Here is a 26,936-nt window from a genome sequence, read left to right as displayed (position 1 = left end):
GCCATTACCACTGTCTAATCTGTGCTTAGTTTCATCCCATGTACCTTCAGTTTGCATTCCTTTCCTATACTTTACTGAAGTTCTTGCTCAGAGTCTGCCTGCAATGCTACATCATCTGCATACAATAACTTTTTTGATCTGCCCCCTCCCACCTGCTTGCTAATGAAGTCCATCACCAGCATGAACAGCAGCGGACTCAGACCTGAACCCTAGTGCACAACCATTCCCTCTGGGAACCCCTCTGTGAGACTGAACATTGCTTGTACTCGGTCATTGGGTCCTTGTACATAGCCTACTCTAATTCTACTAATGTTTCTGGGACTTTGAATCACCACAGTAATGCCCAAATCAGCTTTATGGGACCTTGTCATATGCTTTCTCAGAGTCTAGGAATGCTCATTTGGACTCTTTCCTTATTCCTAGCTTCTTTTTAACTGTCTGTCTCACTGCAAACATTTGGTCAGTTCTGCTGCATCCTGAACTGAATCTGATCTGCTCATCTCCCAGCTTGCTTTCTACTACTCTGCATATCTGTTTATCAATCAGATAGATATAATTAATAACTTTAAGGCATCACTGAAGAAATGCCTGCTAAATAGTTGGTTGCACTCTTGCACGACTCCAGGCTGAACCTCCAGAACTCAGACACACTCCTCCTTTTAATTTACACCTTATTAACTCTTGTCTTTTTTAGTTTAACTTACACACAATTTCTTTCTTTTACATTAATATAATTACAATATGCTAACACCCAAAACAGACCCCTATTACTTTCTATCACTCTTTTACATCCTTTCTACTCTAGAGTACAGCCCACTTCTTCTCCCAGTTAGAATGTTTCTTCTAGGTAAACATCTATTTCGTTCATACATGCTTTTGCCATCTGTATATCCCACCCTGTACATATAGAATATCTGCTAGAATTCTTCTTTCCTTAAATACGTCTTCCAGTATAATCCTTTCACTTCCTGAGTTATCCATCTTTACATATTCTAACTAAAAATCTCACTAGATAAGTTAGCCACTTTTAAATGTCAAGTCTCACGGAAATCACCTACGTCGTGTTTCAATAACTCAAATGTGTATGGAAGGTACTCCGCATTATTCTATGTAATGGATATTATATAACTCACACTATTGTCTATATTATGTTATCTGTTTATCTGTTACGTAATATATTTCTTCTTATCTGTGGAGCTTCCTAGTAAATAAGGCAAAACAAATAAATACATATCGAATAAAGCTGCATTCTAGAGGGTTTTTGACCTAACTCCAGTTTAACTGGAAAATTATGAAATATATGGAATAGGAAAGGCTAATGACTGGCATTCTATGAGGATGAACGGAAAATATGAGGCAACATCAGGGATGTTCTGCAAATCCAGGGAGGCTACTTCTATGTCCTCTGCCTGAAGGTATGCATACATGCTTATTTGCACATACACAGCTCCCTCTCACACCTAAAGAAAGTATTGTGTGTCTGTTGATAACATTTTCTTCACCCCCCCCCCCCCCTCTGCCGTCCTTATCTTGTCTTGTTGAAGCAATTTATTGCTGTGATATTAGGCTCCATATAACCCTCTTGTTGGCTCTTAATTATCCATCCCTTCTCCTCCTAGCATTTATGTCTCTTTTTGTTTTTCTTTGTGGCTATACTCACCTTCCTCGTGAAACAAACTAGTTTCTTTTTTTGCCTTGTCAGCCCTTGTTAATTCTTCTACATAACTCCTACCTGCTGTTTTATGGTTTCCTGTACTACACTTATTTAGTTTCCTGCCATCAACCCAGCTCCCTGTTTATGCACTGCCCTCCATTATATTACAATCATATCCTTTTAATCCCAAACCTTGGGCCTTTGAAGTCACACATGACTCTCTTTTTCCATCCATTTTGAAACATACTGTTAAATTGTTGCTATTAGCTAATGAGGTTCTGACTTAAAGATCTCTCACATCACCCTACATATAGGTTCATAGGTTGGTACTAGGCTATCGGCTCTAGGGCCTATACAAGCCTAGCCTTAACAATTCCCTGGATATTTCTTCACACAATATTTACTTCCCTGGACCCCTGTCTAGCAGGGCGATTGAAGTGATCCCCGGGGTGAATTTCCTATCTCCCATCCAATCATCAAGGTTCCTTTTGAAGAGGGCCAAGGAGGTGCTCTGCTTGACATGTTTGGGCAGTCTATTCCAGAGTATGTGGAGTCTCTGGGTCAGGCACCTATCCCTCCAGCATGTTTTGTTCATTGTGATGACAGGTTTAGATCCCTGGAGCATGTGGCTCTGAGAGATTGAGATTTCCTTAAGTGGAGCATGTCCAACAGCTCAGGGTTTGACATGGCCTTGTATGTTAAGCAGAGATCGCCTCTGAGTAGACAATATGCCACACAGTACAGCTGGAGTTTTTTTAGATGGACAGCATAGGGCATCTGCTTTAGGCCTGTGATTCTTTTATTGAGGTATTTCTGCAGCCTTTCCAGCTGTTGCAGATGTCTTGTGAGGTACATACCAAATGGGGCATTGTACTCTATAATGAGATTAATGAGGGATGAGTACAGTGGGACAATGACCTCCTTTTTTCTGGATGAAAAGCCCTTAGTGATGAGGTGTACCACATAGAAGGATTTCCTGACTGTTGTGGCAATGTGGTTATCGAAGGTGAGACCACTGTCCACCTGTGTCCCTAAGTATCTCTTCCCTCTTTTGGTATTTAGTGTACTGCCACCTATGTGGTAATTCATGGGTACATGGTTTTTCCCAAAGGGGATAACTATACATTTCTTGGCATTAAGCTTGAGTCCATGGCTCTGGCACCAGGCATCTGTTTCTGTAAGGCCCTTTTGTAAAATATCCACATTTGGGGATTCAATAATGGCTCTCAGTTTGCAGTCATCTGCAAACTTTGTTAGCCAGAGTCCCTTAGTGTTGGCCTGTACTTCAGAGAAGTAGATGCCAAACGAGCGGTCCCAGGACAAAACACTGAGGTACTCCACTTGTCTGGAGCTAGATTTGGAGTCAGCTACTTTTACAGTCTGGGTTCTTTGTGATGTTTCTATTCTTCTTCTTCCTTGCATTTACCTTTCTCCCAAGTTTTACTATTTTTTTACTTCCCCTAGTAATACTTTCCCTTCACTCCTAGCTTTCAGTTCTGTACATGTAGTCATTTCCTTTGCCTGCAGTTTGTTTCAACTATCCTTGTGCTATCTTTCATTGTTTCTTCATCATTTTCCCTTGACATTGTATAATTTCCTTTTACTGTCCTCTGACTGTGTTTTCTGAATTTTATAGAGTCTTTTTCTTATTTTCTGTCTTCCCATTCAGATCTACACCAGCAAGTGTGCTGCATATTTCAGATATATAGCTTCCTTCTACCATCTGCTTTACAGAAAGTTGGTAGCCCCAGAACAAGCAAGCAAATGCACGCACACACAAAGACACACACACACACACACACACACACACACACACACACACACACACACACACACACACACACACACACACACACACACACACACATCAGATCTACAGTTGTTGTTGTTGTGTCTCTTGGCTTTTCCCGGTTAGGGGTCGCCACAGCGGAACTCCGGTCCGCTAATGATTGGCAGTAGATTTTTACATGCCGAGTTGCCAGCCCTGACGCACAACCTTCCATGAAGGTACGCCCATTCATGCATGTCTCTACACAGAAGACGTTCTTGCTGAGAATCGAACCGGACAGCGTCTTACTGTGAGGTGACAACACTACCGATAAAAATGTCTTTTTCTCACTCTAGTGGTGGATTACAGGCATGTCAGCTATTGGTCTGTTTTGTATATGATGAGCTCCATCAAATCTCTGTCTCTTTTGGACTCTACATTCAAGTGTATGAAAGTAAAGAAGAAGAGCTGTCACACATCTAAATGGAGTGATATAGTGCACTCTGTATTTTATTTTATTCTTTTAAATGCTTCACATTTATGGGGTCCCCTAGCTAGTTCCAAGCTAGGTAGTTGCTAAAGTCACTTTGTGCCAGTTCTGCTGTAGATTTATAAAATCTGTAACCAACTTTTGTCTTTTTCACAACTACCATATTGTTGTTACTACACTCGCAAATTAATTTCAGTGTGTTATATAGCTATGCATAAAGATGTCTTGTTCCCGAAGTCCCTAACAAGAAGCTACAATAATAAAGGACAGATGTATTCTTTTCTGTCTTTTTTTAAGACTTCTGTGATCAAAACAAAGAATGTTTGTCTTTCGGCTTTTCCCGGTTAGGGGTTGCCACAGCGGAACTCTGGTCCGCTAATGACTGGCAGTGGATATTTACATTGCCAAGTTGCCAGCCTGACGTCCAACCTTCAAAGAAGGCACATCCATTCATGCACACATCTATCTGCATGTCTTTATATGTCACTCGACCATGGGGAGGACATGCAGACTCCACACAGAAGGCTCTCCAGCCAAGAATCAAATGGGAGAACCTCTTGCTGTGAGGCGACAACGCTAACCGCTGCACCACCGCGGGGGAAAAACACAAATATCATCTGTGTTTTTTAACCAAAAGAATATCAGTCAACAATTCAAAAACTGATGTTGATGAATTGTTACTTTTTAAAATAACACTTATTTTAAATAATGCTGTTTGTCACATGCTCCATATTTTCTGTCACTTATACAACGGAACAAATCTTGAGAGATGCAATAGGATATCTTAGGAACAAAGCCACCCCAGTATGCAGACTCTACCAAGCTGCTGTAGAGAGGTACCTCATATGTGTACTGTCTGTAAAATATTAATGTCACATAGATGATTGTTTTTTTTGCAGCAAGTACTGAAAGGCCAGGGACTGAGAGCAGGCACACAGCTAAAAGCCAAAAACAAGTAAAGCAAATTGGATTATATATATATATATATGTACACAAATACATAATTGTTTCCATGGGGCAAACCCCCCATGCCTCCCACACCACTTGCTGATTATACATACTAACTCTGAGCTTGCACAAACCATAGGAAAGGCAATATTCCCTTACCCAGGGACTGTCGATTTAACACACCTGACTAACATCTCTATAGTCAACCAAATGTGGTAGATTAAGCAGATGTTGGCCAAACTCTTTGTTGACCACACCAACAGAACACATATATGTAATAAATAGGGCCAACCGGTGCCCTCCTACAAATGGGCATCTAGAACAGGCACCCTCTCTTTCTTACCTTTTCTCCAGCCCTGTAGCTTTATAGCAAGTCTTGGATAAACACATAGCAGACAGCTTTGTTGTCAAAGTAGATGGCATTATACCAGCACTCTGTGCTTCCCACATGAATAAACTACAAATAATATCAGGTTTGGACTCCACCAAGGCCATCTAGCCAAGCAATGAAGTCACCTGTTTCCAGCCACTCACTTATTCCATATTCAAGAGGAAAGACTACTTAATCTGAGGCAATGTCATGCTATATGACTTTGCAAACTACCAGAGCAAAGTAAATGCCAGTCCTTGAAAATTAAAGCTTTATAAGAAGAGAGCCAACTGTATTTCCATTTTAACATGCATACCATCATACCAAATAATTATTTGTCATTCCCAACTAAATAAAGAAGAAAAGGAGGGTAATCATAACCTCTCCAATATTTTTCTTCTTTGTTTATTTTACACCATGTTAATTTTACTCTAGGCTAGATTCCAAAACAAAAATGGTTGAGGTAGTACACTGGATCTCAGTTAAATGTAGATAATTCTGAAAGAGGACTCCCACATTTTGTTATTTACATGGTATGCAAATAATGACTCATGCTAGTCCTCATGGGTGATGCTTATTGTGTGCCTGATTCAGAAATATCTGCATCTCACACTACCCTGAACTTTGGGTAATTGTAAATTAACTTTGTGCACCAGGTTATACTTTGCCATTCTTGGCATTGATCATGTTTGATATCAGCCGTAAAACTGCAGGCAGTGAATGGAGCATGATCCCTATGCCTGTAGAACTGTTTTGTACAGTGGGTGACATAAATGTGGGCTGTGCCGTCCAACAGCTAACAGATTTTTGTCTACTCAGACAGCATCATGTTGACATATGTCAGTAAGGGATTGCAATTTTTTTAATCTGTAAACCAAAATTAGGTGTAGTGGTATGTCCGAAAGAATTACACAACATTTTCTCCGTTTGTCAATGCTTAATAAAACTAAACCTGATATTTACTACATCCAAAATGTCAAATAAAATGAAATGGAATGAAAGGACACTAGGTTAAGCACTTTTGTCATGTGCAGTTCTGCATAGATTTCTTCAAAACCTAGTGTTTCGACAAAGGAAACTTATATATTATCCAGGTCAAAGTGCAGAATGAAAAAGCAAAGTTCAAGATAATCATTTAGTAAATTAAATGATAAATATATCAGTTTGAGTGTTCCACCATAAAACTATGTATGTATATAATTTGTCAAATGTGTGAAAGTATAAAAACATTCACAAAAAACACTCTTCAAAAATGTAAACAACTCAACGATAAAGAACCCAAACATAAATAATTTCTGAATAAACAAGAAGATAAAATTAATAAATAAATGCAAGTAAGTACATTCACTAAAAACTCATCAAAAAGATGTCAAAAATTCTACAGTAAACAACCAAATCGTAAGTACATCCTGTATAAACAAATAAATGTAAAAATTGACCTTGAACCAGTATGTCAAACATGTCCAACATATATAAATACACACACACACACACACACATATATATATGTATATGTATATATATATATATATATATATATATATATACATATATATATATATATATATATATATATATATATAAATATAGAGAGAGAGGGATTGATTCAAAAGAACACATTTCATAATTTAGCTGCTCTGATATACAGAGAGTACCTTTTAGTGAAATAGTCTGATTGAGACCAGGGGGCATAGTGGCATTCAACATCAACTGCCATCTAAGTTCTTTGCACTCAAGAGTGTTCATGTTATGTCCACCTCTGGGTGACTTGTGGATTCTCTCCAGTATGAAAAATAAAAATCTTTTAACATTTCTACACATAACTGGGAGTGGTTAAACCAAGCGTAATCCATGATTTTGATTTTGATATCTGTAAAATGTTCATAAATACGTACTCATAATTACCTTTCAGTTTTCCTAACCTAGAATTCCAAACAGGATGAACAACTGTCCAAATAAACTGCTCCCTCACTTTTACAATTACAGTATTCTGGACAGGTTATAGGTACCTCATAACCTGGAACTAACACATAAGGCCATTTCCAAATGTAATGGTAGTGTTTACAACAGCCGCATTTTCTTTTTTTGTTGGACCTGTAAATCTGCTTCCTACTGTATTTCTCAAACAAATTGTTCAGATTAATCCCTTTCCTGTGTGAGAAAACAAGTCTGTCACCTAATAACTGAGTGTTTTTTGTCATAATAAAGTATGTTGCTCCAGAGTTTAGTTATTATGTCTTGAATACATTTCCTATAGTTATTGCTTGTATTAGGTATAAGCATGGCCTGATAAAAAGTGTCTAAACTGTGTGTCTTATAACTGATCCTGTAAAATCTGTTTTTCAGCTATGGTTTAAAATCCATATTCCTTCTTTCAGTGACTTTCTTGGCCAGATGACTCAACAAAACTAGGGGTAACCCCCTCTCCAAAAACATCTTAGTAACTTTATCCATTTTATTATTAAATAAAATGTCATCATTCACTAGCCTAGAAATTCTAATGCATTGGTCTTTTACCACATTGGAATTTTGCCACCCATGATGGTTACTAGTAAAGTGCATACAGGAGTTTGAGAAGATAGGTTTCCTTTATACGGTCGAGCAGAAGGCCTTCTCAACTTCATATTTTATAGCAGGATGTCTGCATAATTTATTTCCTGGGCAAATACCATTTAAGTGAATTAAAAAAAATCAGTAGTCAAATTTAAATATTTAATAAATTCTTCAAGTTTATTGCTGTCAATGGTCCATAAAATATGTCATCCAAATACCTAAAATACTTCAGGTATATACTGGTTAAATTCAGAATTAAAATTAAACTGTGCCTCTCAGTAAGCTAAAATTAAATCAGCATAAATGGGTGCACACATCGCTCCCATTACAACACCTGACACCTGATGGTAAAATTCACATCAAAATGAAATAAACTGTTGTCCAGCACACTTCTCATAAAATCTTCAATAAGTCTTAAATTGGTAAAACCACAACAGGCACCCAAAGAGGAAGGAGGTAATAATAATAAAGCATGAGCCTGTAAGTGTAAGCAGCAAGTCTTAAATTGGGCCTGCTTAAATTAAAAACCTTGTTAATGGTATTCATAACCCATTCCATCCCAGTTTCTGTGAGACTCACTAAAACAAATTCATGACATCCATAGTTACCAAGAGAAATTGACTGTCATATAGTATCTTGGCAACTTCAAAAAGAAAGTGCCATGATTCAATTAAGATGTGGGGAATATCATTGAAAAGCTGTTTCAGGTGAACATCAATAAATTTAGCTAATGATTCTGTCTTGGAACCTGAAGCTGATACAATGGACCAAAATGGTAGATTGGTATTTTAAGAATTCCAAAGGTAGCTAGAATAATGGATTTTTTAACTTTTAAAAAATCATATAACTTCAAGTCAATTAATTGCTGAAATAAATCATCCAATATAAAATCAATCTTTCCATACACGATAAACAAACTATCATCTAATAAAATGTCCATCCTTGATACATATTCCATAAAATCAATCAAAATTATCCCACCCCCCTTGTCAGATTTCATGATCATAATGGATTTGTCAGTTATCAATTCATTCAAACAAATGTTCTCCTCCTTAGTCATATTGGAGGGAATATAACTTCTCGTGTTAATAACCAAGCTCTTACATAAATCCAACTCTACTGCCCTCTCAAAAAGACAAAGGTAGATTAAATATAGGCTTTCTTCATAATGTATCACCATGTGAAGTAGAGTTTGGGTCATTTCTAAAAATTAATGTCAAATTCAATTTACCAATGAAAAACTTAAACTCCAGCAAAGCATCAACAATTTTCAGTCTGGATGTAGAAACAAATGACAGCCCTTTAATAATCAAATTAAAGTGTGCCTGTGTAATGTCCAAACCTGTAAAACTAAAAATGTGAAAAATGTCTTTAATGTGGACACTCATTATTCCAGTGGGTAAGATGTGGCTTAATGTCTTGAATTCTTGCCCCTGCTCTGACTTCCCTTGTGATTGCAAACTCATCTCTCTGATAGTTGTCCTGAGGGATAAAACCTTGGTTGGTGTTGATCATTGTCTGTGGTATTTGCTGTTAACCTGCTCAGTCTCTGAAGTGGGGAATATTCTAAAAAAAACTGGTGTCAACGTAAACAGCATCTTTGTCAGAGACTATGGCACCTTTGTTGTGTTGCATTGAACTTGTTTTGGCTGTGGGGAATGGGTATGCAGTCTTTTTACTGTAATCAAGTAAATTCCTACTAATTTTCTTCTGCTTCTGCTCCCAGTTGCCTGAAATCAGGTTTCAACTCTGTCAAAGGTAGCGATATAATCCATTTTTAGAAGGGGAATAACAAATTGTTAGTGATGGAACTTTTTAGAGCCTCTACTTCTTCTGCTAACACTTTCATGGATGCCTCATTGGCCTTGATTAAAATCCTCATTAATTCAAAGCCTGTCTGATCATATAAATTAATAATATCTCTATAATGTGGACTGTTCACATCAATACTAGAGGAAACTTTGGTAAAACATAAAATCTTTGGCACTATCTTTACATTTAAACATTCATAAAAATAAAATTTATCCGACTGCAAATTTTTCTTTTTAAGGATATTTTTTTTTCAAATCTCATAATTTGAGAAGATAGGCATTCTTGCATTCTCACGTTATTCATATTAGTTACAAAAACATTTTTTTCACCCTAAATTAAAATTAGGTTCGCCATCAGTAAATAAAGCATGTCTCTCCCCATTATTGTGCCCAGTAGCACCACAAAAAAAACTACAAGGTCCCATGCTTGAACATCTGTGGGCACTGTTGTTAAATCAGGGTATCTCAGTGGTAGAATGAAATAAATTATTGACATGATAATGATCTCTCTGAAGCTGAGAAAAATCATCTTTCAAAGAGGTAACACTCTGTGTTAACTGCAGATTAAGCAAGTTAACTGCAGATTAAGCAACATTAAGTCCAACTGAGTGGAAATCAGTTTCAGTTGAGTTCAAATCTAAACTAAAATCAAGGAAAAATAAATATAGCAAGCAGTTCTAGCTGCCTAAATATTTTTAGTAATTAAACTTTTAAGCTCCTGCTGTCTGTAGCCTCTGTGGAAGCATTTAGATTTACCACTCGCTTCTTAACCACTCTCCTTTTTTAATGAAAGCCAAACAGCAATTAGTCCAGTGAAAGTCTAAATGGTTAGTAAAATCAACTCCATTCACTAGACAATTTCCTCTTCTGTTTCTTTTATTTCTTACCATCATATTAACTTCAGATGGATTGTTTTGTTTTGTATCTTAGCTTGTGATTTCATTCTAGTTATATTCTTCAGCAAAGTGTTCATCTCTTGCAAGTCACAGGAAATCTTTTTTTTTTTTCTTTTTTGAAAATATTCTTGTAACTTCAGTACATAATTGATGTGTGCACAGTCTGACTGTTTTAACAAAGTGAAGGAGTTTGTCTAGATCCTACATCTAAGCAAGGCATATGAAGTCAGAGTAGTGTCCTACAGCTCTTGAAGATCCACTGGTCAAAAACACCCCATATCCATAACTTAGACCTATCTTGCCCCTGTCATTAGTTACCTGGAACCCAAAAATATTGACCTACTACATGCACCCCTGGCCAGACTACAGTCTGCAGGAACAGGTCCTTCTGAACAACAAATGGATTGATGTACTATATTTTGTGTTCTCATGTTTCCATAAAATTGATCAGAGTAGTGAAAAAATAATATCATCATAAGACCTTGAACAAAGGGTGCATAATGGGTGCAATTTTGAAGGACCTAATCCATTAAGTTATGTTGTTGCAATGTGTATAGGGGCAAAAGTAATCCAGTTATAATACAAAGTTCAGATAAAAAAGGCTACTTGCTATTGATCAGGAAAAGTAATGTCACAATACTACAAATCCATGGGCACAAAAATTGATCCTTCTACTATGCACAGCAGCTATTTAAGAGAAATAATTGGATAGAATAAGTCTGTCTTTTTGCAAGGCTCAGGATAGATCACAGCTGAAATAATGTGCAGGTATAGATGAGCATAGAGAACTGGTGTTTCATGTAGCTGAAAGTGCAGTTATTTCCTTTGAAGTGCTCCCATTTTCCATCTAAATATGCTTCCTGCCCTTTGCCATCTAGAAACTTTATATGGTCATATGTTCCACCACCCCCATAACCTTAGCAGGTATTCATGTTTCATTTTTCCTTTCTTGTAACTCCTCCTTTATTTAGAATTTTTTAGTCCTCATCATATCACCTGCATTTTTTTCATCAGTACATGCATAGTTTTTTATATGAATCGGGGGCGGGGGGGGGGGCAGTAACATAGAACTAGAAAATGGTAACAATGTTAGTGTTACATCACCTAGTCTCATTTGCATGTTTGGAAAGTGAAATAATTCTGTAAGGTTGCCTGATTAAATTTCTGAATGCAAACATTAACAAGCTATCACACAACAAATGTTTGCCAACTATTTTGATACAAGTGTGACTGGATCACTTCTAAGTAAATAAAAGCCACTCAGTTGCTTCACAAACAGTTTTGTCACCAGGCCTCACAGGAAGCTGATGTGGAAGATGTGGAGTGTGGTGGTGGTGGGTTCCTGAATCAGTAAGATGGATTACAAAGTGGTTAACATGAAACTAAGAATGGTGTTTTTGTTGGGCTATGCAGGATATTGAATGTAAATCCAGCAATTGTTGTTGCAGGGCTCAGTACTGCACTAGTTTTGTTTAACAAATACATATGAAAGTGATGGGGAGAGTGGTAAGAAGTGGAGTCCATTTGCTGGTTATGCCAGAATTGATGCCTTTACCAGGGATAGGAGGATCAGCCTCAAGTGAGATGTACAAAAACTAGCAATATGGCAACTAGAATTTACTGTAAAATGTGCTAAGTTATGTAGTCTGCTGGTGACTGGGGGAGATGTTCTTAGGTGAAGGCATCTAAAACAGATACATAAGATGTAGAAATTATTACATAAAAAACTCAGTCATACCATACAATGTATGTAAGTTGTGGTGAATGTCAGTACTCTATTTTATTATATAGTGGGTAGGAAATGAAAGCAAATCAGATGCTATTGTTTGTTGCATAAGGCACCAGTAAGGTCATACTCAGAATGCTGTATGGTATGGTGGAGGTCTTGAAGACATAAAGATATGTAGACAGTATATCGGGGGAGGGAAGTATTGCAGCCATGATTAAAGGAAGGGAAGCTGGAGTATGAAGCTCTGTTGAAAGTACTAGTTAAGTGGACCATACAGGAAATGCCTGAGTGAGAGAACATTGCTCAAACTTACCATGTCATCAGGTTCCCACTGTGGGAAGGTGGAGTTAAGAATCAAGGAGTATACATGGCCTGTGATTTTTTTATTTTATTTTATTTATTTATTTTTTAACAGAGATGGTTCAGGGAATGTGGAATGATGTTCCAAGGAAAGTGTGGCATGACTGACAGAAAGATTTAGAAAAGCTTGTGATATGTTGAAGGCAGGAAAAGACAGCTGCATTGATTCTAGTTGCAACAGCTGGGTGGAATATATAGTTCATCAACCTTCAATAGTTCATAAGTTCATAGGTTCATAGGAAGTTGCTAGGCTTGCAGTCCAGGAGACTATTAAGGAGCCCATTCCAAATTCCCACTTGCCCCAAAACCCTGTCTGCTTATATGACTTGCTGAGGGTCACACAGAGGGCATTTGAAGGCTGAGAGGATCAGGAAGTAGTTCATTACAAACTTGTAGCCCTAATCCTCTGCACAAACTGCCAGACAAAAGTCTGGGCATGAAGACCTCAAACTCACATAGATGTGCTCTGGAGTCTGCTGTAGAGTATATATGTATGTGCTGAATACCATAATCCAGTCTCCATAATTCATATGAAAAATCCTTTCACCATCTTAAGCATGCTTTTCACCAAGTTGATGTCTTTCTTGAGTTACACTCTCCATAAAGGAAGAAAACACTTTAAGTCTGACCTCACCAATACTTATTCCTGGGATAGGGTAGAATTATTACTGCATCACTCAGATCTGTATTTTGGAGCTACAACTAAATATTAGCTTAGCAAATTGTATATACATTCTTGGAGTGGGTGACACTGTGTTATTTTCTTGCTCTGCTGTCCTTAACTCTTCTCAACCAAATATATACACTTCTTCAGTGGATTACCATCCTCTAAGTGCATCACCTTGGTCTTTTTTGCATTCAAACTGATCTCTCTTCAATCTGCTCATGCTTTCAGTTTTTTTATTGCATTCTTCATGTAGGCTAACACTATGAGCCTATGACCATACCAGTCATTACAGAAAAGGGTTATGGGATTACCAGAGATGTAGCTTGCAGGTATGAGAATGACCAGTGGGATATAATCAGAATTATAATAGTTTCTTTGTAAGGTTATTTTTGGAGGATGGAAGACAATGATGTTTCAGTTTTTGTTTGAATGCCCTCTGCCAGAATGAGAGAGCATGCTATAAAGACTATTTAATCTGCTCAGAAATTATTGTATGAGGTGCTTCATCTTGATAAGTAATAAGATTGTGAAATAGCCTTCTTGCATAAACTACAAGTAATGGATAAAAGGCAATGGTGTTCTTCATTGTCAAACTGAACAGGCATCTCTAGACTGTAGAAGTTACACTGTACCTCTTAGAGAAGATAAACAGTCATTCAGAGTCAGTAAACTTTTTTTCTGCCATGTGCAGAACTACTAATTAAAACAATGTGCTTGGAAAGATATGATACACCTGCCATTTCTCTTTTAACTATGAATCCCAACATTATTTTGCCATGTAAAAAAATTTTAAGTATCCATTTTTTAGTAATTCATTTTAAATGAAAAGTAATAAATGCAGGAAAAACAAATGATTTTCTAATGGATTAGATGCATAGACTAAGTTAAATACATTTGGTTATGCCTTGCTGGTTGAAGCATAGATGAGGCTCCTAGACAGGCCATAGAGTTAAAAATGGTCTGGATATAGTTTTCACAAGTACAGATAAATAATTTCTAAAGCAGTATGCTTTCAGATAAATAATTATTTATCTCCTCCTGGATATCAATTGTTTAATATTTCGCCTTCTGCTTTTCAGGTCAAACTCGTATCCCAGTGCCTCAGTCTGAAGGTAACATTCTTAATAATATAAATGTGTCTTAAGAAGACTTACATATTTTTTTATTTTATTGATAATAATGAATTACCTATATTCACTTTTTAAACTTTTCTATCTGCAGGTTTGATGAGCTAATCTGAGAGCCATGATGCAAGACAGGAATGAAACAAAAGACTTATTTCACTAACCAGATATTACTGCATATTGCCTCTTGTAATCAAACAGATGTGCAACACATTTGCATCTGTTGTTATCCTTTCATCTGATCGATTATTACTTTGATTTTTATATTCTTTAATCTTCAGTGGATATTCTGTTATTGTTAATATTTTTACTTTAGACATTGCTTTCTTACTTTTCTTTTATTACAGTATAAATGCGGTTGATTCACATATCTGTGCTTCATATCAGATAAATGGGTTTGTATATTTTAATTTTTTATGTCTGGACTTTAAGACCATAACATTCAGAATAGATGACATAGAAGCCAAAGTCTGGAATTCTAACACTGGAAATACAAGTCACAAATTATTAGTGAAGGACGACAGACAGTGTATTTTATAATGTGAGATATACTATAAAAACAGAAAAAGTAAAAAGTTAAAAAAAGTAAAATATTTTTGATTAATGCTGTCTGATTAATGAATGTTAAATAAATGCTAGATAAATAAAATAAATAAATGAATGCGAATATCTTTTCTAAATACAGTTGAACTAATTTAATAAGGAAAACAGTGGGCTTGAGCCAAGTGTAAACACACTGAATTCATATCTGTATGTTATGAAAGCATTACATTTGTGATAGTAGAATGAATATTCCTATTGCATCTTATCTGAATAAACAAGTAAATAAATGAACATCCACAAGTCAGTTAAAAAGCAAGACTGGCAACATTGTTTTCATATCCTTTTTCATATCTGTTATTCTGCTGACTGTTGATTCTGTTGGAATGAGGGGTTGAGTTTATCAAGGCATTAATAGTACATTGATTTAAGTGATGAAATACATAGGTTTGCTTTTAACAGTGTACAGAAGAATCTATGTTTACTGTACATCTACAGTACATAATAATTCTACAGCCTCAAGTCCTCAGATTGCTTATCATTTTTAAAAATTCCTCGCTGAGTCGCTACTGCCTCCAATTCAGATATAGTCAAGCATCAGGCCAATAACATCATCTACAAACTGTTCTGGACAGTGGTACTAATACATTCTGTAGGAGAGGCCAAGACTGTACCAGTCCAAAAGCTGATGAGATACTTGTCTTCTGAACAAAACCTTGTCTTCATACTGCACCATATCTGAAGCGTTTGACCAGAGCACTCACAATTATTCAGTGTTTCTCTTCTTGTAGCTTAGGGTACTTTCTAAGACAAATAAGTAATAATTGCTAGAGTACAGGTAATCTTGGTGATGCCAAATTGTCCATAGGTAGGAAGATGTGTGTGTGTGTGTGTGTGTGTGTGTGTGTGTGTGTGTGTGTGTGTGTGTGTGTGTGTGTGTGTGTGTGTGTGTGTGTGTTGTTGCAGAGTGTGTTTCCTGAAGGTTAGGGCATATGATACATTATGCTGTCTTCAATTGTAAGACTGAGACCTACAGAAGGATTAGCTGCATTTGACAACTGTAATGTATACTTCTGTGTGTGTGTGTGTGTGTGTGTGTGTGTGTGTGTGTGTGTGTGTGTGTGTGTGTGTGTGTGTGTGTGTGTGTGATATGCAAGAAAGGCCAGATAATCTACTTCTTTTCTCTACTTGCCTACTAAGTTTAGTGGATGGTGACAGCTATTCACATGGTCACTATAGTCATCTGTGACTTGTATGCATGAATGAATGAATGGGTGCAGTCTGGGTAATACAATGCAAATAATTAGAAATCTGGGTTATAGCCAACTGAAATTCAACTTTTTTGATATTGTTTGCACCTGACTTTATTATATTCTGCTTGCAACATTATAACCTTCATTTTAAATAATTGTGATATTGGAGCATTAATACATGGGTATCAGAAAATCAGCTAGAATACATACACCTAAATGAAGCCTTGCATGGTTTATTGAAGTAGCACATACCTATATTAGGATAATTACTGTGATGGGAGAAGTGTAAACCTTGCCTAACATTCCTACAGTTTTGTACGATAAATTTGTCCTCTGTTTAGTGCTAAATCATAATGAAAATCAGATTTATTTGTATTTGAATTTTTGTTACATTTTTTTCCTTTTAAATATATATGTACACGGGATCATGCTTTTTTTGCTTGTGAAATAAACTACATTTTATTAGAATTAAATTCTTGGAGACCGTGTTTCCTTTGAAACCTGAAAAACTGGAAACAACAGTGGTGCCACTGACATGAACGTACAATAATTCAGAGTGAATGGTTGCTTCTCATAAATGATATACTTAAAAACACACAAATATATTTTTTTAATATGCAAGTTAATTCAATGACTGGATTTATGCAGTATGGGGCTTTGGGTGAGTATTTCCCAAGGTAGGGCTGCACTTCTCTGTTTTATAAAACCTTAATTAAGTAAAAGATATTGAATGAAATACTGGTTTGTAAATAATTTGCTATAGGACATTTATAACAATGTAGCCAGAGATTATATAAATACACTTGAAAGAGAAAAAAAAAGGCAATAATTCATCCAGCTGGAATTCAAACATATACCCAACATGAGGCTAAACAGCCTACAGCATTCCACACTTGCAGGGTATGAATTTCTCTGCAGCCTGAAACATGCACATTATTCATGCTTGCTGGAATACTCTGTAGTATAAAGTGATTAACTTGTGTAAGTATTACAGGAGACCCTGAGTGGTATTTGGCAGCTATTAAAACAGACAATTATACTGTACATATTCCATAAAGGAGATGCAGCACAGCTAAACAGATTTTAAAACTTTTATTATCTTAGAAACTTCTAGAGTAGTGATTTTTGGGGGCCTTTAAGCTCAAATAATGCAGTCTATGATTAATAGCCATTAAAATAACAAAGCACACAGTATGCAAAGTTAAGTTATATACAAGGAAAATAAATGCTTTTTTTGCAGTATGCTAAGCAGAGCAACACAAATATATATTTATTTTTTGCCACAGTGAGCCTACCCTCTATCTCTTTAATTCCAGAGATGAGAAAGGACCTACAATTGTGCCCTCATATAGCTCTATTACAGAAAGAAATGTAGATTATATACTTAAAATGTACCATCTTTTTAAAGAGATTGAAACTATCTAAACCAATACTGGTAGTATTGGATAAAAGAGTTTGTTCAAGGAAAGCCAGTGTGGAATGTAACACAAGGTACAAGAGATATGTAATTGATGTGTAAAATCCAAATAATAGTGTTAATGCAGTCATATCCAATGTATAAAGTGCTATGTCATATCTTGCTTGCTACCTTAAACAGATTTTGCTACTTTAAGAAGTTTATCATGATCTTGACTGGTTTGTAACAAACCAATTATTCAGCTAAAAACTTATGGACATGTAAAAAGTAATTTTTCATTAAGTTAAATTGCTAGATGTAATGCTCTTTGTGATCAACATTATCATCATAATCATCATCATCATTCTCATCCTGCTTGCCTACTTTTCTACATGAGGTTGGAATGTCATTGTTACTATCTTTGTCAGTTCAGTGCCACTCTCCTACCTTCTTCAGTTGTAATGATCTTACACAATCCATCTATCTTTTTGCTGAATGGTCACATTTCCTTGTGCATTCTTTCTGTCTCTACCACATCTTCTTCACCAGATTGTCTCCTGCTTTCCTGCCCATGTGCCAAAACCACCATAATCTGCTCTGTTTGAAGTTCTTTGCAATTGGAGCTACTTTGCTTCTGCTCTGATAGCCTAATTTCTTCATCTGTCCCACAGTGTGCCTTCAGCAGGCCATCTCGGATACTGCATCTGCATCTCTTCCATCTTTATCAATTGATCTGTCTTCAGTGCCCAGGTTTCTTTACCATACAGTAGTACTGTGCTACCCCCCCCCCCTTTGTGTACACCTTACATTTTAACTTATTTGGCATTTTTCTGTCACACATTGCCCCTGGCACTCTGTGACAGTTGGCCACAGCCCCTCTGATTCTGTCTTTGATTGCTTCATTCAAACTCCCCTTCTCCTGAATCATCCCTCCCAGCCTGTTCACCTGTGCTACTATTTCCCTTTTATCTCAGTTTCAGCTTTTTCTAATTTCCCCCATTTGTTGCCACAACAGCTTTATTGTCTCTACTCATTTTCATCCTATATGCATTCAGGTTTGCATTCTACACCCCTGTCCCTTGCTGAAGTTCTTGTTCAGAATCTGTTTATAATAACAGTTTTGACACATACAGCAGCTTTGCTGATCTGTCCTCTCCAAACTATTTGCTAATGTACCCTTTCATCAGTATGAGCAGCAGTGGGCTCAGACTTGAACCGTGATGCATAACCACTTCCTCTGGGAATCCCCTGGGAATCTGAGCACTGTACTTGAGTCACTGGATCCTTGTAAATAGCCCACACTGATTTTTCCAGTGTTTCCAGGACTTTGAACCATCACAGGACTGCCCAAATCAGCTTTCTTGGTGCCTTGTCAAATGATTTCCCCAAGTCTATGAATGCTTTGTTGCACTTTTTCCTCTTCTGTAGCTTCTGCTCAACCACCTGTCTCACTACAAACACCAGGCCATTCTCATTTTCTTTTCTACTACTCTGCATATTTGTTTAATTACACTCTCCAGTATTTTTCTTCTTGTACATTTTCACTATAATGCTTACTGTCCTGTAATCTGAGAGTCACCTTCCTTCTCATACTGCTATCTGTACCCTCTGGAGCCATTTCTGTCCTAACTCACCCAACATCTTAATCATATCTGCCATGGTTTCATTTGACCCTGCTGTTTTCCCCTGACTACATTTTCCTCAGTGCTGTTCTTGCTTCTTCTAGGGTAGGTTCTTCTTCTTCCTGTTTCATTATAGGCTGTGTCTGTGGCAGTACAGCTTCTGTAAAAAATTCTTCATTCAGAAGTTGCCTTCCATCTGTCATTGATATCCTCTGGACTGGTGAGCAGGCTGCTGCCAGCATCCATTATGAAGGGTGTCTGATGACTATATTCTTTATTTTTTTGTATTTGTCTTGCAACCTGATAGTTTCTTAGTACTGGATCACTTTCCAAAAACTGGTAGGGTGCCTATGATGCCTTGTTCTTTGCAATTGCAACTGTTCTCTTAGCCTCTTTATTATTCCACCAGTACTCCTTCTTAGCCTGGTCCATCTTTTCTATCTCCCATTTTTTTTTTGTGCATACTCCTTTTTTTTTAAATTCCTGGATTCCTGCATTCCACTACCAGCTTTCCTTATGTACCTTATTACCATGCCTAGCTCAGCCACATATCTGTTATAAAGTAGTTACACAAGCTGATTTGAGACAGTGCCATCCTTTTTTATGTCCAACTACTTCCTTTCCATTCTGAGCTACTAGAGCCCAAAGTTTTCATTTGAACACTTGTGCTTTCACTGTTGTGAACTTCCAGGTCTCCTGCCTAGCTTCTCTTGACCTTAGAGCCTTTCTTGACCACTGCTTGCAGCTGATTGTGACCACACGGGATTTATGATGTGGGCCGACTGTTTCACTGAGAATAACTTTGCAGTCTCTAACTCTACCCCAATGTTCTTTCCTTACTAGGATGAAGTCAATCTGAATTGCATGCTCACCACAGCTGCATATGATCTTATGATTGTCTGTCTTGCTGAACCATAAGTTTACCACCATTTAGCTGTTTACAGATAGAAGTCAAGAATGGTCTTTCTTTATTTCTGTTGTCCTAACCATGTGGACCCAGCAGTCCTTATATCCTGTCCTGTCTGTCCTGATATGAGTATTCAGGTCCCCCATTATCAACACCAAGTTGCCCTGCTTTATCTAGTAGGTCCTGCAGCTGCTGAATGAATGTATTCTTTTCCTTGCTATCATATCCTGTGAGGCATAGGTTGGGATTATGCATACTGTCCTGTCTTTATACTGTAGTCTGACTGCCTTGAGTCTATCACTAATTCTAATGATGCTATTCACTTTCCTTACCACAGTTTCCACACTATTTTTAATCTATCCTCCATCTGAATAGTGGATCCCAAGCTAAACAGCTTTGCTGAACTGCCCTTCCATCATGTCATCCACTTCTAAGCTGTTTCTTGTTTGTGACGGTATGCTGAGTATAGCAATCCTCAGTTCATGTATTACCTGTTTTTACTGTTTTTAATAGCTTGAATTGTTTATTGCACTTGCTTGTTTAAGTTTTGCTTAAAAGTTAAACAACAGGCTAATACACTCAAGTGTACTAGCTTTTGATAGCATTTAGTCGAAAAACACAGCATTTATTGTATTTTCTGCCTATCTGAAAAAAACTTGAAAAAAACAAAAATACTCTTGTTTTCCATACTTTTCTAATAGTTTGTTCCAGTGATCAGATTTTGCTGATCCCTGGGCTTTGTCTTGGTTCCTGTTTTCTCCATTTTCCTTGTTTGGTCAAGGGGTAGTTTCTTTACTCACTAGTGGGAGTAGGGAGTACTGAGCTGCCTGTTTGTCCTCAGAGGAGTGGTTTAAGGCAGTAACTTGTAGTTTATTGGCCATTTTGGGTCATTTCCTGTCTTTTCCACCCCCCTGCTATAAAGCACACTTTAGCGCGCATTTGCGCGATTTAGCGCGGAGTTGCCACTGTTGCACACTAGGGCAGCACCGGTTAAGCAGGTTTAAACTATTTGGGCTACCTAAAGTCCACTCTTCAAATTTTCCCTTAAAACTACCTTCCTTGAACTATACTACTGATCTAATCAGCGTATCCTATAACTAAAAACATCATCTCTACTTGACTCCAAGTAGACTATTCTCTATCTGTTAAACCTAGCGCTTGCTCCTACAGTACTTATTACCTTGATACGGCACTCTTGTCATAGTTAGTACCCCAAAAAGGCAACCCCCCATTTCTCGGTCACCCACGTCCCCCGGAATCTTTTTTAAAGTTTTTTGTCTATACTTCTAGCATGTCGAGGGATCAGTTGCTAGTGTCCTCTCCTGCTCAGCTGGTGAACCTGGGAATATTGAGGCAATGCTACAATTGCCTCATGTACACAGACAACCCTCTCCTCCTCCCACAAAACACAAATACATGCGAGAGATGCAACTATACGGCCAAACTGGAGGCTGAGATCTCTCAACATAGGACTGGCAAGACCAGTCAGGAGGAGAAGGTTACCACACACACTATAGACCCAGTTTCACATAGTACCATTACAACCTCAAATCATACGCATAAACACACAAAGACATACTCGGAGGCTCTGATCAAAAATCTACCAAAACAGCAGAGGCCATCAAAGCAGACACCCAAACAACCACCACCTCAGAACACAACACCTGCAACACATAGACCTCACAGTCAGAGTGTCAAACAGTCACAGCCCTTAAGGCCAAACACAATGCCAGACACACTAGTCATTGGTGACTCCATAGTCAGACACACTGACGCCCCGCTCACCAGACTGAGTAAGGAGAAGGTCACAGTAAGCTGCCTGTCGGGCGCTAGAATCCGCCACATAACGCAAGCACTCAGGTCTCTCAACAGCAGGTACAAATATGACTCAGTCATTGTCCACGCTGGAGTAAACGACCTGAGACGTACCTCCTTGGACTACATGAAAAGAGACATTGAGGAGCTCTCTGATTATGTAGCCCAGGCAGGTATGACCCTGACCTTGAGCAGTATCCTACCTTCACCAAGAATGATGCCACAATACAGAGATAAGATGATCAGCTTTAACAATTGGCTTAAACACTGGTGTCATTCAAAGGGGATCCAGTGTCTGTCTGCCTAGGATGACATGCTGGACAAGCCACGCTGCTTCGCAAGGGACGGCTTGCACCTTTCACCCCTGGGATTCCGGATATTGGCAAAGGCTCTTGCCACCCCCATAGTGCCTTTTTTAGGCAAGGCTCAAATTCTAAACCTACCACCCTAGAACACAAAAAGGAAAAAACTAAGGGTAATGCTGCTCAATGCCAGAAGTCTAAATCTCAAAATGCATGCACTCGAGGCCCTTCTCAGTATGGAGAACATCGATGTCTGTGCTGTGACAGAAACCTGGTTCAAGGCTCCTGAGAGCACCCCAGCGCTATCAGGTTTTACCTCATATCATGCGTTCCGCCCCAAAATCCAGACAATACCAAGAAAGAAGGGGGGTCCACATATTCATCAAGGACACCCACACCTCAAGACTGGTGGCAATGCACGATGCATCGGAGACCATCCAGGTGCAATTAACCATAGGCAAGACTGCTCTGCAAATTGTAGCATGTTACAGGCCACCCTCACAAACTCAGGAACCTCACATGGCCTTCCTGAAAACACTAGAGGGATAAATGTATCACCAAACACCATCATACTAGGTGACTTCAATTACCCTAATATAGACTGGGAACACTACTCAAGCCCAAACACCCTAGCCCAAAAGTTCCTGGAATTCATAAACTCAAATGCCATGGAACAACTAGTCACCGTCCCCACAAGAGGAGATAACATACTTGATCTCATCATCACGAACATGGGAGCACAATGTTCAACACCGGAAGTATACCCCTCACTGGTGAGATCAGATCACAAACTAATCTCGCTGGAGGTCCTCATCCCACCCTCACCTGAAATAAAAAAGACCACAGTAAAGAACTTCTCAAAAGCCGACTTCACACTTCTAAAGACTAGTGTGGTCTCCTTTAAGGCCCCCGAGCAGGCGGAAAACAGTACTCAAGCCACTGAATCACTTACAAATGCCTTCTACCAGCACCTGCAGGACTGCATGGATAAGGCAATCCCAAGCAAAACAAAGACTCTTTGTACCAAAGGCAAGCGTCCAGTCTGGTGGACCCCAGCCATAAACAAACTCTACAACAAAAGGAGGAAGCTACTACAAGATAGAGCAAAATCCTTAAAGGTAAGACACCCTTGATCACTATAAGTAAAAACTAAGAGCTCTCATAAAATCATCCAAAGCAAATTTTGAGAGAAAAATAGCTAAAGACTCAAAAGACAATCATAAGGCCTTCTTTAGCTATGTTAGAAACCTGGGAGGAAACTCCCAGATATGCTCAGAACTAGTTCAAAATGATGTGAAGATTACTGATCCTACAGACATTGCCAACATACTGGCTGACAGGTTCAGTGCAAACTTCTCCCCTCCCCAAAAGGAGAGATATATATACCAAACGATTGCAGCCCCCAAACATCTCCAGCCCAAGTGAGAACTGCTCTCTCCAAAGCAAAAACACAGCATCCATGGGACCTGATGGTGTCCCCGGCTGTGTGCTCCACGAACTCAATGAGGAATTAAACCCACAGCTAGGACAGCTGTTTAATCAAAGTCTTACCTCTGGATACGCACCCAGGAGTGGCACACTGCAACTGTGGTCCCACTTCACAAAGGCGGTGCCTCCACCGACCCTGGAAATTACCGCCCATTAGCTTGACAAGCCTTATCTGCAAAGCCATGGAGAGGATCATAATGGACCTCATAAATAAAGACATAGGAATTTGCAGACTTTGGATCCAACCCAGTTTGGCTTTGTCAAAGGCAGATCATGCCTTTTAAACTTGGTTGACTTTTTCAAACAGTCACCAAAGCCATTGATGAGGGAAAGGCAGTCCATACAGCCTACCTCGATCTGGCTAAGGCCTTCGATACAATACCCCACTCGGGTATCATTGAAAACTCATCAGCTTAAATGTTAACCCATACATCACAAGATGGGTTGCAAACTGGCTGAGTGACAGAACCCACAGGGTCAGAGTTGCTGGCGCCATGTCAGACTCAAAGCCTGTCACAAGTGGTGTCCCACAGGGCTCAGTCCTGGGCCCACTCTTGTTTGGCATCTACTTTTCCAAGTACAAGCAAACACAGGAGGGTTATGGCTGACAAAGTTTGCAGATGACTGCAAACTGGGCCATAGTAGAAAACACATCTGACACAGATATCCTTCAGAAGGGTCTCACAGAAACGGATAACTGGTGCCAGAGCCACCGCCTAAAGTTAAATGCCAAAAAATGCATAGTCAGACCCTTCGGGAAAAACAAGGTTACCCCTAGCTACCAAATAGGTGGCAATCCACTGAGCACAGAAGAAGTTATCAGGGACCTGGGGACCCAGGTTGATAGTAGTCTGTCATTCGACACCCATGTAGCTAAAGTAGTTAGGAAGACCTTCTACATTGCCCACCTTATCATGAAGGGATTCTCATCTAGATCAAGGGAGGTCATAGTCTCCCTTTACTCATCACTCATCAGACCACTGATTGAGTACAATGCCCCATTCGAATGTATCTGACCCGACACTTGCAGCAGCTGGAGAGGCCACAAAAGTTCCTCACCAAAAGGATAAAGGGTCTCAAAAATCTGTCCTATGCTGCCCGACTGAAAGAACTCCAGCTCTATTCAGTCGCCACCGCTTGCTCAGAGGTGACCTTTGCCTAACATACAAGGCCATGTCAAACCCAGATTTGATGAATATGCTTCACCTCAAAAATCTAGATCCATCAGAGCCACAAGGGCGGAGACTTAAACCTCAACACGGCTATTAATAGGACGTGCTGGAGGGATAGATTCATCACCCAAAGACTCCCTATGCTGTGGAACAAAATCCCGGTACATGTGAGGCAGAGCACCTCGCTGGCCTTGTTCAAGAGAAATCTTGACCAATGGATGGGAGATCGCAGATATACCCCAGGGATTACCTCAGTGTCACTGCTCGACAGAGGCACAGTAAAATAATGGGTATAGTTCCCCATACTAAAGGGGTGGCGTAAGCCACAAAACGATGGGCTAGGCTTGTAAATGCCCTCGGGCAGATAGCCTAGTATGAACCTATGAACCTATGTTTGGCAGGTTGAGTGGTTTTACATCCAGTTTTCACTCAACAGAGCTTTTCCATGTAACCCAAGTTGGGAAATGTACAGTGGCAGGCCAGTAACAATTGACCAAGATCTGCTGGGTTTTATGGTGGGCACACACTAGCCAATAGAGGCACATAGCCCACCTACCTCCATTAGTATGGTCCCCTGTATAGGTCAGAGTCAGTCAGGTCTTCAACCCAATTAATACCAGCAAATACAACAAATGACCATATCACCTTGAGTCAATTTTTACACCGTTGAGAGGCTAGCCCTGATACAGCATGCATTGTGTGATCCATGTTCTCCTATCTAGAAGATAATACACATTACAACTGATGCATAAAGTGTACAGTCTATACAAGTCTTCCTCCTATAGGCATCGACCAGATTCTGTGGTAGTGCCCAAGACTCCATTCAGTTCTGGGTGCTTTTGATGTGAAGCACCCAGTATGTTTTGGGGAGGTGGGAGGACCTCCAAAGATGCTCTTTGTCTACTTTGATATTTTCATTGTACACTTAATCATTATACATTCAGTTCTAAAGCAGAACACTAGGGAAGCAATGGGTGAAGTTAAGGGTTGGGCACCGAGTAAGACTATATGTCAGTGATGAAATTATTAACAGAGAAAGTTGTTGCACTCAATGAAACATCACTGGTGCAAGTTTTGAGTTTTTAGGATTTCATGGTGTATTTGATTATTGTCGACACAGAACTTTTGCAACAGAGAAATAAAGTTTCAAGTGTAATTAACTTATACTTGTATCACCAGCTGCAGGCTGTACCAGTGAAGCCAGCTTCTATGTGGCCAGTTATAAGAGTCCATTACCGTCCTGAGATTGCTGGATAACTTTCCCCAGGATGCACTAACCTTGAAAATTGCTGTATCAGGTAGTAGGGTTTAAGGGAGCCTTCTCTGCATGGGGATGCTAGCATGGTGAAGTCTCATACATAAAACACTTAGGCTATGTAGTTCAGTGAACTTTTATTCTCAGGTTCTGTCACAGATATGCAGGCTTTAGTAAAGTGGTTAACAACTGAATGAACTATATAATAATAAGAAAACCACATACCATGGAATGGCGGATGCCTAGTATAAGGGCATTTAGGGACAAGATTAAGTACAAATCCAAAGGATATTTTTTAAATATAAAAGTTTCCCAAACACAATGTATTTTAATGACTATAGAAGAGAGAATTTTCTTTCATTTCCAGCTTATTCTAAAACGCAGGCATTAAATGAATTTTGTAAGATATTTATTCCTGTTTCAGGTGATGCCACATATGCTAAAGGTGACAATTAGGAGGCTGTAAGATTATCTGGCAGGATTATTTCTGTGGACATATTAAACCCAGATTAAGGAAAGGAACTTTGACTCTGACCAAAAGAATAAAGTTGGAGTAAAGCACCTCAGCTGCATGGCTTATTTTGTACTCACCACATGAAAACTATAATATTTGAGATGTTGGGTGGACATCCAGCTCCAAAGCATAGACATTTTGGCTCTGATTGTGGCCAAGATTACCCATGTTCAACTGTTCACCTGGACACAGAAGGAGCCAGCCATGGAACGATAGGAATGAGGGTCCAGGGCTGACTTGGCCAAACCAGAAGGAAGATGTTAGTGGAGTCCTGCTAAAACTCCTCCACCAAATGAAGGGTC

At 38.8% G+C, this 26,936-nt stretch overlaps 1 protein-coding gene across 1 annotated transcript in view; it reads left to right on the top strand.

The window, feature by feature from the left end:
• The window catches only part of LOC122811475 (H-2 class II histocompatibility antigen, E-S beta chain-like), a 511,045-nt gene extending 494,409 nt beyond the window's left edge, over positions 1–16,636 (top strand). The window contains exons 5-6 of the mRNA XM_044083338.1: positions 14,326–14,358; positions 14,468–16,636. Of these exons, the coding sequence (XP_043939273.1) occupies positions 14,326–14,358; positions 14,468–14,481 (47 nt within the window). The 3' untranslated portion in view covers positions 14,482–16,636. The remainder of the gene's footprint in view (positions 1–14,325; positions 14,359–14,467) is intronic.
• Positions 16,637–26,936: the final 10,300 nt, after the last annotated feature.

Source organism: Protopterus annectens, chromosome 9.part0, assembly GCF_019279795.1.
Source record: "Protopterus annectens isolate FY-2018-M chromosome 9.part0, PAN1.0, whole genome shotgun sequence".
Classification (NCBI taxonomy): Eukaryota; Metazoa; Chordata; order Ceratodontiformes; family Protopteridae; genus Protopterus; species Protopterus annectens.
This window is presented reverse-complemented; position numbering and strand designations above follow the sequence as displayed.